General features: G+C 45.3%; 2 protein-coding genes across 3 annotated transcripts in view; one reads left to right on the top strand and one right to left on the bottom strand.

Moving 5' to 3' along the window:
* The window catches only part of MMEL1 (membrane metalloendopeptidase like 1), a 32,166-nt gene extending 26,144 nt beyond the window's left edge, over positions 1-6,022 (top strand). Inside the window, exons 20-23 of the mRNA XM_048519568.1 lie at positions 233-298; positions 2,697-2,792; positions 4,032-4,108; positions 4,985-6,022. Of these exons, the coding sequence (XP_048375525.1) occupies positions 233-298; positions 2,697-2,792; positions 4,032-4,108; positions 4,985-5,084 (339 nt within the window). The 3' untranslated portion in view covers positions 5,085-6,022. The remainder of the gene's footprint in view (positions 1-232; positions 299-2,696; positions 2,793-4,031; positions 4,109-4,984) is intronic.
* A 1,868-nt stretch (positions 6,023-7,890) lies between these two features.
* Positions 7,891-15,985, bottom strand: PRXL2B (peroxiredoxin like 2B). 2 transcript variants are annotated; one of them, XM_048518436.1, is made up of 7 exons: positions 15,826-15,985; positions 13,516-13,720; positions 13,051-13,102; positions 12,230-12,293; positions 11,573-11,648; positions 10,251-10,369; positions 7,891-8,072 (listed from the first exon to the last, which is right to left on the bottom strand). In XM_048518436.1, exons 1-7 carry the CDS (start codon positions 15,889-15,891, stop codon positions 8,046-8,048), a joined length of 609 nt encoding a protein of 202 aa, XP_048374393.1. In that variant the 5' UTR covers positions 15,892-15,985; the 3' UTR covers positions 7,891-8,045. The 2 variants fall into 2 exon arrangements, with proteins under 2 accessions (XP_048374393.1, XP_048374394.1); XM_048518437.1 differs by having other exon boundaries at positions 15,865-15,974.
* Between the last annotated feature and the right edge of the window lie 1,586 nt (positions 15,986-17,571).

A 17,571-nucleotide genomic window follows, 5' to 3' on the forward strand; every position in this document is an offset into this window, starting at 1 on the left:
TTTAATGTGTCGATTTCATGGCGATATTTTGGCTTTACTTGTAGTCTTGTTTCCTTTCGCTTGTACCCTCGTTGTATTAAATCTGTATGTTCAGCAATTTATGCAGCCTTGGTATGGTACTCTTTCTATTTCTGTTGCTTCTTTGTTGTATGCTGTTATTTGATTACAGTAAGGAAAGGGAACAGGGAAGGTGTGCTTCATATGTGGAACCAATGAGTGTTTTCTATCCTAGGTCAGTGGAATCAGCACTCTTGGGGAAAACATTGCTGACAATGGAGGCGTCCGTCAGGCCTACAAGGTAACTTAATTCCAGTATCCATTTTCCTTCAGAAGTTACAGCAGTTTATCGCTTTCAAATCCCTTTAATGGCATATAAATAGTTTAACATTAACATTGCAAGATAATAACAGCCTTTACAACTTCTGACGAGTTAAAATAACACCATTTAAAAATTTAGCCACCGCTTCCAACAGCTCGTAGTTGTGGCTGTTTAAAAGATATATAACCTTCTGTTCATCTGTAATGCCTTCACTTCCATGCAGGAAGGGGATTATGTGCTTCTTCCTACCTATCTCACAAAAAGGACAATTCAACAGCATATGAGATACTGTTTCCACAGAACCCATGCCACACGGGCATTTCCTTTCTTTATGTGGAATTCCAAGGTGGCGTCCAAGGCTAAGGGAAGAAGGCAGGGCATTACACCTAGCTAAGGTGATAGATACAGCAGTTAACATTGCTGGACTCTAGAATAAGATGCCACAACCCAGTGTAACAGCAACTGCTTTGCCTGCAGAAGATCCCAGATGCTGTCTCTGGCATCTCCCAGGAACAGATAATAAGACCATGGTGGCAAACCTTTGGCACTCCAGTTGTTATGGACTACAATTCCCATCAGCCCCTGCCAGCATGGCCAATTGGCCAATTATAGTCCATAACATCTGGAGTGCCAAAGGTTCGCCACCACTGTAATAGGAGGATGTGGCATTCAAAATCTTCTCCTGAGGGCAGGGCTGTATCACCCAGGGGAACATATCGGGTCAAACTGAAACAGTCCTCGGGGTTTGCAGGTCCTGGGAGTAAATAATAGCCCAGCATGAAAAATGTGGAGCCCATGGTATAAGGATACCAGCAAGGTAATGCTATGCAAAGTACTTTGTGGAAATGAGCTCCACATTTGCTAGATAATTATTATTCATCTTTGACTCCTTTCTCCTTGGCTTTTTTTTTTAAGGATGTGAGTTCCTCATGCTAAGTTCTGTGATATTTTTTATTCCAGATTACTGGCCAGTTTGATCTTTATGTCAGGTTTTTATTATATCATTATGCGTTGTAATTGGGTTGTGAGTTGCCTCTGGCGTTTTTAACAACGGAGGGAGGTAGAAATATTTAAAGCAAATGACTGAATTGCAAGAGAGCAGGTGAGAAAAGCAGGACAGGGGACTTTATCTTCCCCTTTGAAGTACGCCAAGTGAGGGACAGGCTGATATGTCGGGGGTGGCTGCCACTGAGTGATAAGGGAAGGATGCCAGAGGAGATCAAGGTGCAAAGTTCTCCCCCCCCCCCTGCCTTGCTATAAAGATTCTGTACAAATGCTGCCAATTATGCAGAAGGCATCATTTTGCAAATTTAGTCTCCGAAGCTATTTCTTTGATTTGGGATGAGGAGCGCCGGAGAGTTGATGCCAGCAGAAGGGGAAGGCAAGGGAGCATTCAGAAGCAACTGGCGCTGGAGGAAATTAAGCCATTTCCAGTAATAGCTCCGGCCCTAAAAAGCAAATTGGCCAATTAAACTCAAAGCAGCCCCAGGTAATGGGTTTGACATTGCAGAAGGTTATAATCTGCCGCCTGAGGTGCAGAGGCAGGAGGTATCAGCCACGGAGAAAACCAAACTCCCTGCTTTCCTCTCTGTAAGCTATAATACTAAGAGCTGTAATGGTTGCCTTGACAACCTGAGCCAAACACCTGGGCAGGTTCCTTGGAGGTATGGTTGCCAACTCTGCCGGAGAACCTTCCTGGAGATTTGGGGATGGAGCCTGGGGAGGGCAGAGTTTGAAGAGAGGAAGGACCTCAGGTGGGTATAATGCCAGGGTCCACCCCCCTTTCTTCAGGCGAACTGATCTCTGTCACCTGGAGATCAGTTGTAGTAGCAGGAGATCTCCAGGTAGCACCTGGGGATTGGAACCCTTAAGGGTGCCCAAATACTTGCAAAGGGATGGCAGGTACCCCTCATGAAGGGAAGTGCCTTCCTTGCATAGAGAGAAACATCTAGAGCCGGAGTGTTACTTTTATTTATTTGTTAATTTTGCCATCAAGTCATAGCTGATTTACCTCAGAAGAGTTGGTTTTTATACCCCACTTTTTTTCTACTGAAAGGAGTCTCAAAACGGCTTACAAACTGCTTCCCTTCCTCTCCCCACAACACCCTGTGAGGTGGGTGGGGCTGAAAGAGTTCTGAGAGAGCTGTGACGAGCTTCAGGTCACCCAGCAGGCTTCATGTGCAGGAATGGGGAATTGAATTCATTTCTCCAGATTAGAGTCTGCTTCTCATCCAGATACTAAGCAGGGCTGAGCTTCTTAGAGCGGATGACATCAGGTTACCTGGGGCTATCCAGCTCTGAGCTTGGTGTCATATTACAGAACACGAAGATGTCCTTTTTCATCGGTAGGCAGTAACAATGTCTTGTTTTTCAACAGGCTTACTTAAAATGGGTCGAAAGAGAAGGAAAGGAGCCAAGTTTGCCCGGGTTGGATCTGACTCACGAACAGCTCTTCTTCCTCAATTTCGCACAGGTTGTTGATTGAGAGGGGGTTTCCTGTTAAAATGTTCCGCTGTCTTCTTTCTTCTTCTATGCTCTTCGGCCTGTCCAGGTGGGAAGGTGTGGTGGGAAAGCCCTGCGCTTATGGTGCTGATCTTCCTAGCCCCTTTCTCAACTATATGAAAGAAGGTGGCAGCAGGGATGCCTCTGTGTAAAAACCTTTTCTTCTTTTGTTTACGTCAATAAGAGAGTCCTTTAGGACATCATCCTGGAACTACTCATACAGGACAGAAACAGCCAGCCTGTTGAGGTACCAGGCTGGCCAAGGTTAACTCCTTCCTTCACAGGTGCCAGGTGGGGGGAGCATCCTAGGTCTGCCACTCAGGGCAAATCTCTTTTGCTGACTCTGGTACCTCCACCCTCTAGTGCCTGAGGAAATTGTCTAGATCAGGGGTAGGGAACCTGTGGCTCGAGAGCTGCATGCGGCTCTTCTGCCCTTGCACAGCGGCTCCATGAGCCGAGCCACTGGCCCCATCCTTGCCCACCCTGCAGGCAGCAGGGCGGGCGCACCAACTGCCCGCAGCCAGCTGGGCTGCGCCACAGGCTTCCCCTCTCGCCTGCCCCGTTGGAGCGGGGCGGGCGCTTTCCCGGCAGCCGGCAAGACCAAGCCGCTGGCCCCATCCTTGCCCGCCCTGCAGGCAGCAGGGCGGACGCATCCATGCGCTTCTCAGAATGAGCGGAGTAAAAGGTAAAAAAAACCAATATATACAGTGTTATCTTTATTTTAAATGTCAAAAATTATTTGCAGCTCCAAGTGTTTTCTTTTCTCGTGGAAAACGGGTCCAAATGGCTCTGAGTGTTAAAGGTTCCCTACCCCTGGTCTAGATCTACCTAGTGGATGGACTGGTCCAGGAGTTCTGGGTTGGGAAATATCTGGATTGGGAGGGTGTGGGGAATAGAGCTTGAAATCTTCAGGGACTTAAGTGGACCATAATGCTGTAAAGTCCGCTTTCCAGAGTTGCCTTTTTCTCTGATCTCTGTCCCCTGGAGATCCATTGTAATCCACGGAGATTTCCAGGTTGAAAGCCATTGCTGGAACAGAAGCCATAAAGAAAGCTGGAGAATTTAAGTACATAGCTTGGGGGTGGGTTGACGACAGATAGGGCTGCTTAAGGGCATTTACACAGGTTAACTGATTCTACACAGGGGTTTCTGACAATGCCAGGTGTTTTAGAGGCCCTGTGAACTGAATGAAATAATTGTCGCCATCTAGGTCTGGTGCGGTTCCTACAGGCCTGAATATGCAAGCCAATCCATTAAGACTGATGCCCACAGTCCGTTAAAGTTCAGGTAAGGAAGGTCCCAGTGCCTCTTATCCCAGTCTGCTGTTCATATTTAATGTGTAATTGTGAGGTTCTGAGAAGACAAGTCACTGAAAAATGCTAGGAAAAGCAGCAAGAAAAGAGGAAGATCCAACTTGAGATGGATTGACTCAATCAAGGAAGTCCTCAGTTTGCAAGGCCTGAGCAAGGCTGTTAACGATGGAGTAGTTTGGAGGTCATTAACTCACAAGGACATCATAAGTCAGAAGCATATTGATGGCACTTAACACACACGGTTATGAGAATTAAAAATGAAGCATACCTTGCCCAGAGTGTGCCAATGTGACTGAATTTGCTGGTTTTCATTTTCATATGTTGTCCAGGTGCCCCTGGCCACCAGCTGAGGGCAGTATCAGTGGTATTGCTTTGCCCCATTTTCAGTGCTGCCATCTATGACTCTTTCATCTCCTTTATGTCTTTGATATTGTTGATGAGAAATGATTGTAAAAGATGTCAGTTTTAACCGACAATTTTGATGCAAGGGAAGAGAAAGTGTTTTTTTAAAAAAAGACATACCAGTTCTTTTTCTTCCTTTCAAAGTAGAAATGAAATTGAAGTGGTGGTACTAAAATTGAACTGGCAAGATTTCAGAATTCAAGCTCATCATACCTCTGCCTGCAACAAGATGTGTTATAGGGGAAAAAGATAGGAGAGAATATCAGAAAAAGGCAGGTGTAGGGTTTAAAGTGCTGAGCTAAGAGAACAGTTGTTTTCCATCCCACATATAATATTATAAACTTCTGTGGTGCCCTCCCCATAAAGGGATTCCCCCCACAACCTCTTTAGCTTTTTTCCAGCTGTACATTATTGGGATGTTTCTTTTTTCTTCTCGTTCCTTTCCCAGGGTAATGGGGTCCTTGCAAAACTTCGAAGCCTTTTCAGAAGCATTCCACTGCAAAGTGGGTACCGCCATGCACCCCATAGAGAAGTGCAGAGTCTGGTAGCTAAAGAGACTATCACCCTCAGGCTTCTACAGTCAGAAACTCTGGACTCATTTGGAGTTTGCCAATGATGTGCCTGTTGGTTTTTAATTTCCCCCCCCCGCCCCGGTTGAGTTGCAGCCACGATGAACAGTGCAGCTATTTCAATCATGAGAGGACAAGCTACAGCTTCGATTCTGGGGATTCAAGTGGGCCAGTATCTTGAAATACCATCTGTATTGAAAGTTACGGTATGCATCAGAAGAAGAAAAAGAAAAAACAGACTGTTTCTCAAGACGTCGACTGTTATTAAGATACATCAGGGTTTAAAAGATTAGCTATTTAAAAAGAGAGACTGTTCTATTTTTCAGCGAGTTTGGATTTCTGTGAGTTTGGGGGGAAAAACTCTTGGAGGGTTTTTTGCCCTTCCTGAGTTAGTGTTTGTCGGAAGCTGGGAATCAGTTCACCATTCGCTGTTTGCTGTGCAACTTGCCTTTCTGCTCCAAGCCAATCTGCACAAATTATGAAGAGTCTTACCAAGAACCTGTGTAATGCAGTATCCTGACCCCTACAATAGCTAGCAAGATGACCAAGCAAGTTCTCAAAACAACATTTCCCCAGTAAATGTTCCAAGGGTCCAACGGGCAGAAAACCTTATGGGGCCACCATAAGTTGGCTGCAACTTGCTTGCAAAAAAAGAAAAGCAATTGATTAGCCATTCCTCCAAGAATTTGTCTAACCCCCATTTTAAAGACAACCCACATGGTGACCATCACTATACTTTGTAGTAGGGAGTTCTTTAGGTTCTTCTTAGGTGAAGAAATACTTTCATTGGTCCTTTTGCTTATCCCTATTATGGGAGACAGTGTAGTGTAGTGGTTAAGAGCAGCGGACTCTGATCTGGAGATCTGGGTTCGATTCCCCACTCTTCCACATGAAGCCTGCCGAATGACATTGGACTAGTTCACAGTTCTCTCAGAACTCTCAGCCCACAGGGAGGCAGGCAATGGCAAACCACCTCTGAACATCTCTTGCCTTGAAGACCCTGCAGTGTTGGTGTAAGTCACACACACACATATATTATGGGAGAGATTTTCCCCCTCTATCCATTTTCTCCTCACTGTATATAATTTTACAGACTTCTGTCTTGTTCACTTGGGTATTTCTTTTCTCTTTTTTTTACACCCATCTTTCCAATCCTTGAGTTATTTTTGGCTCTTGCTGGCTACTTGTGCAACTCTTCTGCACAGCCCTGGGTAAAAAACAGCTAAAAATTGCACAGCATGCACAGCTTGGTGAAGTTTCCTTCCCGCTTACCTTTTTGGTGCATGCTCCGCACCGCAGAGATCGTATTGAAAAAGCAAACAAACATTCCATGTTCTACCATAATCCTGACAACATGTATTGTGATGAATTCTTTGTTGTGGAAAGGTCGCAAATTGTCTTCACGGGGTGAGCTGTTTCGTAAGCCTGCCAGTTACTGCTGTAAAAAGAATCTAAAATGCATTAATTGTCCTCCTTTCTTTCCCTCTCTTCTCCCTCCCTTTCTGGGCTGACTCCGTGAACATTTATCTCCCTGAAAATGCTTCCGCACGTGAGCCAGTCTACCCAATTTAGAATTGCAAACAGAGCTGAATCTGTGCACAGCAAAATTCTATAGCGTGCTTAAGAAATAAACTCTCACTTGGCCTTGTTACTTGAGGCTCATTCCGCACATGCAGAATAATGCACCTTCAAACTGCTTTCAGTGCTCTTTGAAGCTGTGAGGAATAGCAAAATCCACTTGCAAACAGTTGTGAAAGTGGTTTGAAAACGCATTATTTTGTGTGTGCGGAAGGGGCCTTAGAAAAGACACAAAAGTTTTTTTTATTATAAGAGAACTCCATATGAAGTACGAAAGGCAGATTAAAGGTCTTTAGCTAGACACCCTGGCCCTTTCAGCACAACACAAATAAAAGGTCCTCAGGCGGGAAATAAAACGTTTCCTCCGTGGATTTCCGCAATGTTTTTAGTCCAAAATGTTTTTATTTCCAGTCTGAAAACATTTCATCGCATGCTGTTCCCTAGCGATTCTTTTGTGAAAATGTTTTCACTTGCTGTGTAATACCTTTGGTACATTTCCCATGACTCCTGGACTGGCCCTATATTTGTATCAGTTGTTGGGGAGGGTTGTATCTTCATAGCTATGAAGACACAGCCCCTAGAGAATCACAGCATGAACCTTCATAGCATCGGATCCACGCAGTTAAAAAAAGAAAAGAAACAGATTAGAACACTCAAGCAATTGGGAAATTACATGTTCCGCCCATCTTTATGAGGAACAGAGTATAGTCTTTAGTCTGATAGAGCAAGTTCCAACCACTAGTGGACAGGAACCGTGACGAGCTCTCTACAGCCACCCTTCATCAACCAGGTGTGGGATCCTATCACGGACACATGAAGTTGTTTTATATTGAATCAGACCATCAGTCCATTGAAATCAGTATAATCTACGCAGATTGACAATAGCTCTTCAGGGCCTCAGGTGGATAGGTTGTGTCTCATGTGGAGGTCTTTCACATGACCTACCACTTGGTCCTTTTCACTGGAGATGCCAGGGACTGAACCTCGGGTGTCAAGCAGATGCCAAGCCATGCCCCCTGTGAGCTTTCTGGCTGGGGAAAGAGAGAGGATGGGCCCTTTTGACGACCATGGGGAATCAAGGGACCTTTATGGATGAAAGCCACCCAGGACAAGAGGCTCTGGTGAGAAGGAGAATTGAGTGAGATGGAGCAGAAAAACCAGCAGGATCCAACCAAACTGCTCAACAAGAAATGACTGACAAACATCGTCACGGTATCCAACAGGTAAACATTTTATTATTTTATATCCGTGGCTTCAGTTTCACTGCTGTGCATAAACGTTGCTCTTGGGCTAGAAAAGGGATTATATCGAGTAGAAAGGACAAAGGAATAGTTGCTCGGGACAGCATCATACTTTCCTTCTTCATCCGGTACAGACTTCTTCGTTACACTGTGTGAGTAAAAAGAAGAAATACAGCCTTGAAGCTCTCTGCTGGATTATGTGTTTCTTCTCTCCCAGAAATGCTTTAGGGCCCACTGTTATTTATGTCATGGTGTCATGTGACAAGACTGCAGTAAGAGGAGTCCTTGCATGGAGGAACATTCAATGTAAATTTGATATATAGGAGACATCAGGAAGTGGAAAATGGAGAAGGGGAACATTTTGGCTGATTTCTGTTTAGTAGAGGAATGAGGGCATTGAGACCATGCTTACCTGGAAAGGTAAGTTTTGCAAAAGAATATGAAGAAGAAACATTATGTTATGGTTAGTGCTGGACTAAGGTTGGAAGAGCCCTGCTTTTAATCCCCACCCTGACCCAATAGGTGATAGATCACCCCACTGTACAACAATCCAAGTGCCTTTATTGGCCTAGTTATAATACATCCTCCCCAAAGGAAACAGTGACAAAGAATCTCTTAAAAACAGAGTGACACTACAAAGTTAGAAAAAACAGAGCTAACCTTTAAAGTGTATGATTTCTAGTAAAAAAAACAAAAACCAAGGCCACCAATTCACAAACTACCAGATCAGAATTATTTAACAAGATCTTTTGAGTATCTGATAACCTATCACAGTTCAAAACAAGAGCATTTGCATATTTTCCCCTAATTCCCTTGTATTTAGTGCAACAGAAGGGGGAATGGGCTAACGTTTCCAGTTGATTTGAGTTACAGAAGCAGAATCTCTTTGCACCCTCTGTTTTTTTTAATCTACCATATAGCAGCGCTGAAGGCAGAACACTAAACCTAGCCATTGGCATGGTTCTTCTAGAACTAGAGTTCAAGTTCAATAAGCCTTTATTGGCATATACACGATAATATAAAAAACACAGTAGAACTAGAGTTCATCATTATACCTATATAGTCTGCTATGCATCCCTGTTTGAATGGTATTGAAAAGTTAAGGGGTGAACATGTTTTGGAATTAGGTTTTGAGATTGTGTTTCTAGTAACTTTTTTTCATACAATAGCTCCATATGTTTCCTAAGAGCAGCAGTGCCATAGTGGTGAAGAGCAGGTGCACTCTAATCTGGAGAACCAGGTTTGATTCCCGCTCTGCCACTTGAGCTGTGGAGGCTTATCTGGTGAACCAGATTAGCTTGTGAACTCCAACACATGCCAGCTGGGTGACTTTGGGCTAGTCACAGTTCTTCGGAGCTCTCTCAGCCCCACCCACCTCACAGGGTGTTTGTTGTGGGGGGGATGGGAAAGGAGATCGTAAGCCCCTTTGAGCCACCTTACAGGAGAGAAAGGGATTTAGGCGTCTTAGTTGATAGTTCCATGGGAATGTCAACTCAATGCATGGCAGCTGTAAAAAAGGCAAACTCTATGCTGGGGATCATTAGAAAAGGAATTGATAATAAAACTGCAAAGATTGTCATGCCCTTATATAAAGCAGTGGTGCGACCGCACTTGGAGTACGGTGTCCAGTTCTGGTTGCCGCATCTCAAAAAGGATATTGTGGAGATAGAAAAAGTGCAGAGAAGGGCAACAAGGATGATTGAGGGACTGGAGCAGAGGAGAGGCTGCAGCGTTTGGGACTCTTTAGTTTGGAGAGGAGGCGGCTGAGGGGGAATATGATTGAAGTCTACAAAATTATGCATGGGGTAGAAAATGTGGACAGAGAGAAATTTTTCTCTCTTTCTCACAATACTAGAACCAGGGGGCATTCATTGAAAATGCTGGGGGGAAGAATTAGGACTAATAAAAGGAAAAACACTTGCTTTTCACTTATGGCGTTGTGATTGGTGTTTGGAATATGCTACCACAGGAGGGTGGTAATGGCCACTAACCTGTAAGTAGCTTTAAAGAGGGGCTTGGACAGATTTATGGAGGAGAAGTCGATTTATGGCTACCAATCTTGATCCTCCTTGATCTGAGATTGCAAATGCCTTAACAGTCCAGGTGCTCGGGAGCGACAGCCGCAGAAGGCCATTGCGTTCACATCCTGCATGTGAGCTCCCAAAGGCACCTGGTGGGCCACTGCGAGTAGCAGAGAGCTGGACTAGATGGACTTTGGTCTGATCCAGCTGGCTTGTTCTTATGTTCTTATGTTAAAGGGGGATATAAATCCAAATTCTTCTTCTTCTAAAGGGAAGGGCAGGAACTTATGGACAGAAGTTTGCACCTGAGGCCTCTTCTCTTCTTCTGCATTTGCTGGGAGGCCGAGGATCTTGATTATGGTGTCCAAGGGAACAGAGTCACCCAGAGACTCCTGTATGAAATGTAGGAGGACTTTTTCACCACCTGGGAGAGAACACAGAAAGCATGCAGATACAAGTTTCAGAGGCTCTGCCATAGATGAGCAAGATTTGACTCCAACAGCACCTTCAGAGACCAAATTATGTAGTAGGTTTACTAACATGTGCATACAAATTTAGGGAAATAAGTTGCCAGGGGGTACACAGGTGAAAAAAGGTTGGGAAGTGCTGCTCTCGATGTAAATCGCATCACAAGGACAATCGTACTCCCATGTTGCCTCCTGGTGGCCGTCCACAGAAATAATTCCTCGAAAACAAAATAAGAATTTTGTGGCACGTTAAAGACTAATAATAACCAACAAAATAGGGGGTTCCAGAATGAAGAAGCCACAAACAGCTACAAACATCAATTATAACCCTGCCACAGAAATAACACTGCTCTGTGTCACAGGGAAATAATCCAGTAACCTGTAGGAAACTCCTATCTTTACATTCGAAGCACAAATCACGAAACTGCGTAAAGTACACCCATGGTTGTCATCGCATAAGCAAAATATAGTTGAACATAAGCAAAAACCTCAACCCATTCTAATATCAGTCCCAAGAAGTGCTATTATCAATTCTAGGACAGTGTTGACGAACCTTTTCAAGACCAAGTGCCCAAATGGCAACCCAAAACCCACTTATTTATCACAAAGTGCCAACATGGCAATTTAACCTGAATACTGAGGTTTTAGATTAGAAAAAAACAGTTGGCTCCGAGGACGCTTGGTGAAGCAACCATGTAACGCTTCGAATAGGTGAATCACGACCCTAGGAGGGTTTGCTCAGAAGCAAGTCCCATTGCCAGCAACCAAGCTTACTCCCAGGTAAAGGATTGTGCCTAGGTAAAGGATTGTGTGTGTGGGGGGGTGATTTTCCGCCCCCCCCCCCATGATGAACTCTGTGCACGCATGCCCACAGAAAGGGCTCTGAGTGCCACCTCTGGCACCCAGGCCATAGGTTCGCCACCACTGTTCTAGGATAACAGTTGAGCAGATGGATTTCATGGTAACAAACAAGTGCCCAGATAAACTGCCCATTTTGTGCTGTTCGTACACACACTTCTTACACACACAAAATCAAATATGCAATCTCATTGTGATCCAGCATTCTGCAAGAAAAGTTCACAACCACAAAGCGTTGAGCATAGTATAAACGGGCAGGAGATATAGGGTAAAGTTCAATTAAACCCCACCCACCCCTTTACCTTGGCTGACAATCAACATTCCACCACTCTGCAAAAGATCCCCGCTGAAGTTGCCATGAATGCCCTCAGCGTTTGCCTGGAACGGAAACAGAGAGTTCGATTGAGAGACAGTGTAACATAGTGGGTAGGAGTAGTGGATTCTAATCTGGAGAACTGGGTTTAATAAATAAAATAGATAAAAAGGGAGGGGTGTACGGGAGGGAGTCAACATGGTGTAGTGGTTAAGAGTAGGTGGATTCTAATCTGGAGAAGCGGGTTTGATTCTCCACTCCTCCACCTGAGTGGCAGAGGCTTATCTGGTGAACCAGATGTGTTTCCACACTCCTACATTCCTGCTGGGTGACCTTGGGCTAGTCACAGTACTTGGGAACTCTTTCAGCTCCACCTGCCTCACAAGGAGCTTGTAAGCCACCTTGGGTCTCCTTACAGGAGAGAAAGGTTGGGTATAAATCCAAACTCTTCTTCTTCAACCAAACACCCAGATAAAGAGGATGTTATAAAGAGGCATACAGCCTCTGGGATCGGAAGGAGAAGATATCCATCATGACCAGTAGCCATTGATAGACTATGGATCTGGAGCCTTGTCCACAACTTGTAGCGGTCTGCAGACTTATACCTGCCAAGAACCGAACCGTACTGTCGCTTTCGCTGTCTCACCTTGCTGACAACTTCTCGAACAGACTTCCCCAAAGCAGCAGGAACTATGCTTAAGGCATTATACCTGAAACAACAAGCACACAGTCAGAAGGGCCCTGTAAAAGATGCCAGCACTTTGCCATAACACAGCCAATGTACCCCTAGTCAGTTAGTCCTGGACTGCCACAGAAAATCTAGATTCCAGTCCAGCAGCACCTTAGAGACCAACGATATTTGGGGGCTATCATCTTTTAAGAATCAAAGCTCCCTTTTTCTGACACCTCAAAGCTTTGGGAGATCCTTCTAAATGAAATATCTCCAAAGGGAAGACAAGGACCTAGATCCCCTCTAGTCACAGCAGCGCATAATTTATTTCTTACTGTTTGTTTGATTTATATGCTGCCCTACCCCATGATGGGCTCACGGCTGCTCGCAGAGAAATTCAGTTTACAATCCCAATACAGTTTATCGATTTCTCAATAGTGCCTGAAAACGAATTTAACTAAGGGAGTGAAGGAAAATAGAAAGGGAAAGAAAGGAAGATTGAAAAAGGACTAAAGTGGGGACAAGAAGGCCTGTTTGATGGGAATTTGCCATCACTTTCCTCAACCGTAGGCCTGGCAGAATAGCTCCATTTTTATAGGCCCTGCAGAACTGAGACAATGCTTTCCAGTACATTTACAGGGCCATTTTAAGCAGCAATAGCCCTTTGGAGTTCACTGAAGGCAAAGCTAAGCACCTGTCCAGACTGGCTTGGGCAAGGAAAACGAAAGCACCCCCGGCACTCCCTACTCGATAAACCTGCACAAAGTCCATCCCTTTTCAGTTAACTGTGCACCAACCTTTTGAAGCCGAGATCACTGTAGCATTGTTTGGTCTCATCTAGATAGAGGTCTGGAAGGGGGAAAAAAGGTAAGGCCTTCAAGCAAAGCAGTTGCCTCACCTGGCTGACATGTTTCAATGCCAAACATTATGTGGTCAAAGAGATGTATTGGCGAAGGCTTTCGTGGCTGGAATCAACCAGCTGTTGTGGTTTTTCCGGGCTGTGTAATCGTGGTCTGGTAGTTTGAGCTCCTAACGTTTCGTCCAAGTGGCCAAAATGTTAGGAGCTCAGAATACCAGACCACGACCACACAGCCCGGAAAAACCACAACAGTCAGAGTCATAGAGACTTACAAACAAATATTTCCTAGAGTTCGGATTCAAGATGGATTTCATAATTGCAAGACCATACCATAAGATCAGGGTGAGATCAACAATGCAAAACATAGGCCCCAGACCGACATTTAAATGCATACGTAGCCTACCTCCCTTGAAGTAGTTCCCGTCTAGGAAATCCTTCAGACCCACGCTTTCTGGTGCAACCCCAACTAAGCGGACCCCGTGGCTCTCCAGCGATTCTTTCAGCTTGCTGACGTCTTTAGCAATCCAACGGCACACCTGGCAGCCAAAACGGCGCAGGAACAGCACCACGCAGGGCTGGTCCTTCCACAAACTCCTCAGCTCCACCACCTGCCAACCACATGAGAGCATAAGTAGTGACAGTCGCCAATCTCCAGGCGGTGGCGGGAGATCCCTCGCTATTACAGTTGATCTCCAGGTGACAGATCAGTTCTTCCTGGAGAAAAATGGCTGCTTTGGAAAGTGGACTCTATGGCATGATACCCACTGAACCCCATTCCTCCCCAAGCCCCACCCTCTTCAAGCTCCACCCCCAAAATCTCCAGGTATTCCCCAATCCAGAGATGGCAACCTTATAAGTAGCTACACCTCAAGACAGAGATGTTCGGTATTACCGATCAAAGGCCAGGATGGGAAGAAATTATGTCCAATATTGCACAGACTGGTGCATGAAAACAAGACACAATGATAATTAGAAAGAAATTTTCCAGCCGCACCTGTGGTTCAGTCTAATGGGAGAAGACAGATAGACAGAGCATACTGTCTTGGAGTTTCAGCACCTGACAAAAACTGTCCTCTCTACCCAGGTGTTCAGCTGGCTACCCCCACTGGGAGCCCCCCCCCCCCCGAGTCCGTACACCCTTCCCTTTTTTTGTGGGTGGGTGGGATAGCTGCTGGAAATTTTAGATGGTGTTTGGGTTTTTAGGATGGGTTTTCTTGTGATTTTACTGTTGTGATTTTATCGTTGAACGGTTTTAATTGTAACCCACCCTGAGACTGCAGTAAAGGGCGGGGAATTAATGTAATAAATAGAAATAGGCATACATTTCTTTCTTCGTTTAGAGAATTTTATGCTTCCTCTACAGAGACTGGCTAGATCATTCTATGGATCTATCCAATTACAGTTCGGTCTACAAGATCCAGCATTCTGAGGTATACTGCCTTTGATTATGGAACTCCATTTCAGTCTCAGTGTGAACAGTTACTGGACTGTTTTTCAGGAAGATCTTCCGAAGATGCATATCTGCTTCAGGATTCTTCTGCTAGATCTTTTCTATACTTCCACCCACAAAAAACCAAACCCACTAATACTGTCTAGACTGGATATTGTTTTTGAGCAAGACTGTATGCAAAACTTTCTCCTCTTTCTATCATATAAATCTGCCTGGTAGATTTATACTCCAGTGCATCTGAAGAAGTGAGCTTTGACTTTTTTTAAAAAAGCATATATTCAGATAAATCATGTTAGTGTTTAAGATACTACCGGACTCCTGTTTTATCCATCCTGAACAAGTGTGATTTCTTGTTTAATACCAAAAGAAGAGGTAAAAAGACCGCCCCCCCCCCGAACTCCCCTGACTCTCAGTATAACAACTGCATCATCCTGTGTGGAAAAGGGGGGAGTTCAGCCATTCTTCAAAAAACCCTGCCCACCCAAGCAACATTCCCTATAAGGAAAGGCAGAGATTCTTTGGAAATGTCCCTTAAACCAATTCAGCTGGGAAACACAGGCCCCTTTCGCACATGCAGAATAATGCACTTTCAATCCACTTTGCAGCTTGATTTTAAGGTGCGGAATAGCAAAATCCACTAGCAAACAATTGTGAAAGTGGATTGAAAGTGCATTATCCTTAACGTGCAGAAGAGGCCCCAGAAATGTGTGCAGTGAGGCCACAAGTGATTTCATGCATTAAAAAGGCACCTTTCTATTACCTCGAAAACTGGGGGGGGGGGGGATCCCCCTGTCCCAGATCCAGAGTCACCTCCTTCCGCAGCTACAAGAGACAAAAACTGACCATTCCTCCCCCTGTCTTGAGTTTGTTGGTGACCTGGGATCGTAATACATTGAATTGGACATTGACATGTCCTCTCCCCCCGCCAAAGCAGACCCGGGGCCGCCAGAATGAACCTTTGTTTCAGATTCCTCCAGCACTCCCAACCCAGTGGACAGCGGAAGCCCCAGGCAAGATGTTCCTCTCATGTGTCCACAGGGCGCGGTCTAAACTGGAGTCTCTCCACTTCAACGTGCGCTGCAGTCAGCGGGCTTGGAAAGGTGAGACTCTGGCCCCTTCTACACTGGACCCAATTTTGGGTTACATTAGAAGCGAATTATGCATTTGAGACACGCACACACGACACGCGGCCCAGCCAGCTCGCAACAGAGCCTGCACGCAAACATCGGATCGCACGCAGCATCGCGATCCCCAACATTTTACCTCCCCATTAGCAGCGTACTTCACGGTATTGGCTCCTACTTTGCCCAGATCCACCACTGCAGCCATGGTAACTGCAATCCTGCTACTGCCTTTGCCACCCCGCTTCCCCAGTTTAGGATGGTCCTTGTTTTGGATAGCCCTTGCATCAGCTGGCAATCGAAGCCCCGCCTCCGGGGGGGTCGGAACAGCTGAGAGGATACGCCCCCTCTCATCCATATGCATAAGCACAGGGCCAATCAGAAATGGAAGGAAGCTCTGCCCCGGAAACGCTGCCTGTAGAATGAAAATGCTGGAAAGAGGGAAGGGAGCAAACCAAAAGGGGGCGAAGGAGGCAGAGAAAAAAAAAGGGGGGGGGTGATGGTGGAAGAGAGGGTGGGATTGCAAAGTTTTTCAAGGATTGCATGCACAGGGGGAAATTGCAAAGTGTTTTTGCAGGAGAAAAAAACCCCAGGTACAGTTAGATATAAGCTAATTCTTCTGTTCTGCTAAAGAGAGTGTGTGCATTGCTAGAAGCTCTTCTCTGGCAGCTGTATTCCTGTATTTGGCAACAGCCTGCCGTGGAGTTAGAAGAAGAGTTTGGATTCATATCCTGTTTCTCCCCACCCTAAGCAGTCTCAAAATAGCTTATGGTTACCCTCGCTTGCCCTCTCCACGACAGACACTTTGTGAGACAGATGAGGGAGTTCTGAGAGAAATGTGACTGGTCCAAGGATACCCAGCAGACTGCCGGTGAAGGAGTGGGGAAACAAACCCAGTTCTCCAGATTAGAGTCTGCTAACCACTGTACCCTGCTGACTCTCTGTAAAACTTACATAACTTACTGAAAAACAAGATGCATGGCTTTTTTGAGCAGGAAGATTTACTAGGGAAAGACAGCTAACTAGTTCTTTGTAGAGTTACTACCTGTCAGTACTGGCTTGGGAAATACCTGGCGATTTGTGGGTATAGCATGAGTCTAGTGCAGTGATGGTGAACCTATGGCACAGGTGCCAGAGGTGGCACTCAGAGCCCTCTCTGTGGACACGCACAAACAGAGTTCATCATGTGGTGGGGAATTGCCCCCCCCCCCCACACACACACACACATCTAGGCTGGCCTGGGCCACTGGGCTTGATTATTAGCATTAAACCTAAGACCTAGTTTTGGGGAAGCAGTATAGGTAACCCTGTTAAGTGCTGTTAAACCCCACTGATTTTCATGCAAAGAACTAAAGCGCGATCCTTTACCTGGGAATAAGCTCAGTTGCTGCAGCAGTAGGGGCTTGCTTACTGGAAGTAAACCCTCCTAAGAGTTAAGTTGATTCACCCGTTCGAAGAGTTGCATGGTTGCTTCAAAGCAAAGCCAACAACTACCACCAAGCTTACTCCCAAGTAACGCACACCTCAGAGCCAACCATTTTTTCTTAACTAAAACCTCAGTATTCAGGTTAAATGGCTGTGTTGGCACTTTGCAATAAATAAGTGGGTTTTGGGTTGCAGTTTGGGCACTCGGTCTCAAAAAGGTTTGCCATCACTGGTCTAGTGGGATTTGGGGAGGACCTCAGTGGGATATAATGGGATGATGCAGCCCTGAAGGGTATTCAATTAAAAGAGATACTTATTATCAGAGCTGCATCCAGTGGGAGCCAGATACCTTGAGTTGCTTTATATAAATGTTTACTAATTTAAAAGTGGCAGGGTTCTGTGGAATAAAACAAATAGATGCTGTACTGCTCTGTTACATATTTACAGCACTAACTATACACTT

This window comes from Sphaerodactylus townsendi, linkage group LG16 (genome assembly GCF_021028975.2).
Source record: "Sphaerodactylus townsendi isolate TG3544 linkage group LG16, MPM_Stown_v2.3, whole genome shotgun sequence".
In the NCBI taxonomy this organism is placed as follows: domain Eukaryota; kingdom Metazoa; phylum Chordata; class Lepidosauria; order Squamata; family Sphaerodactylidae; genus Sphaerodactylus; species Sphaerodactylus townsendi.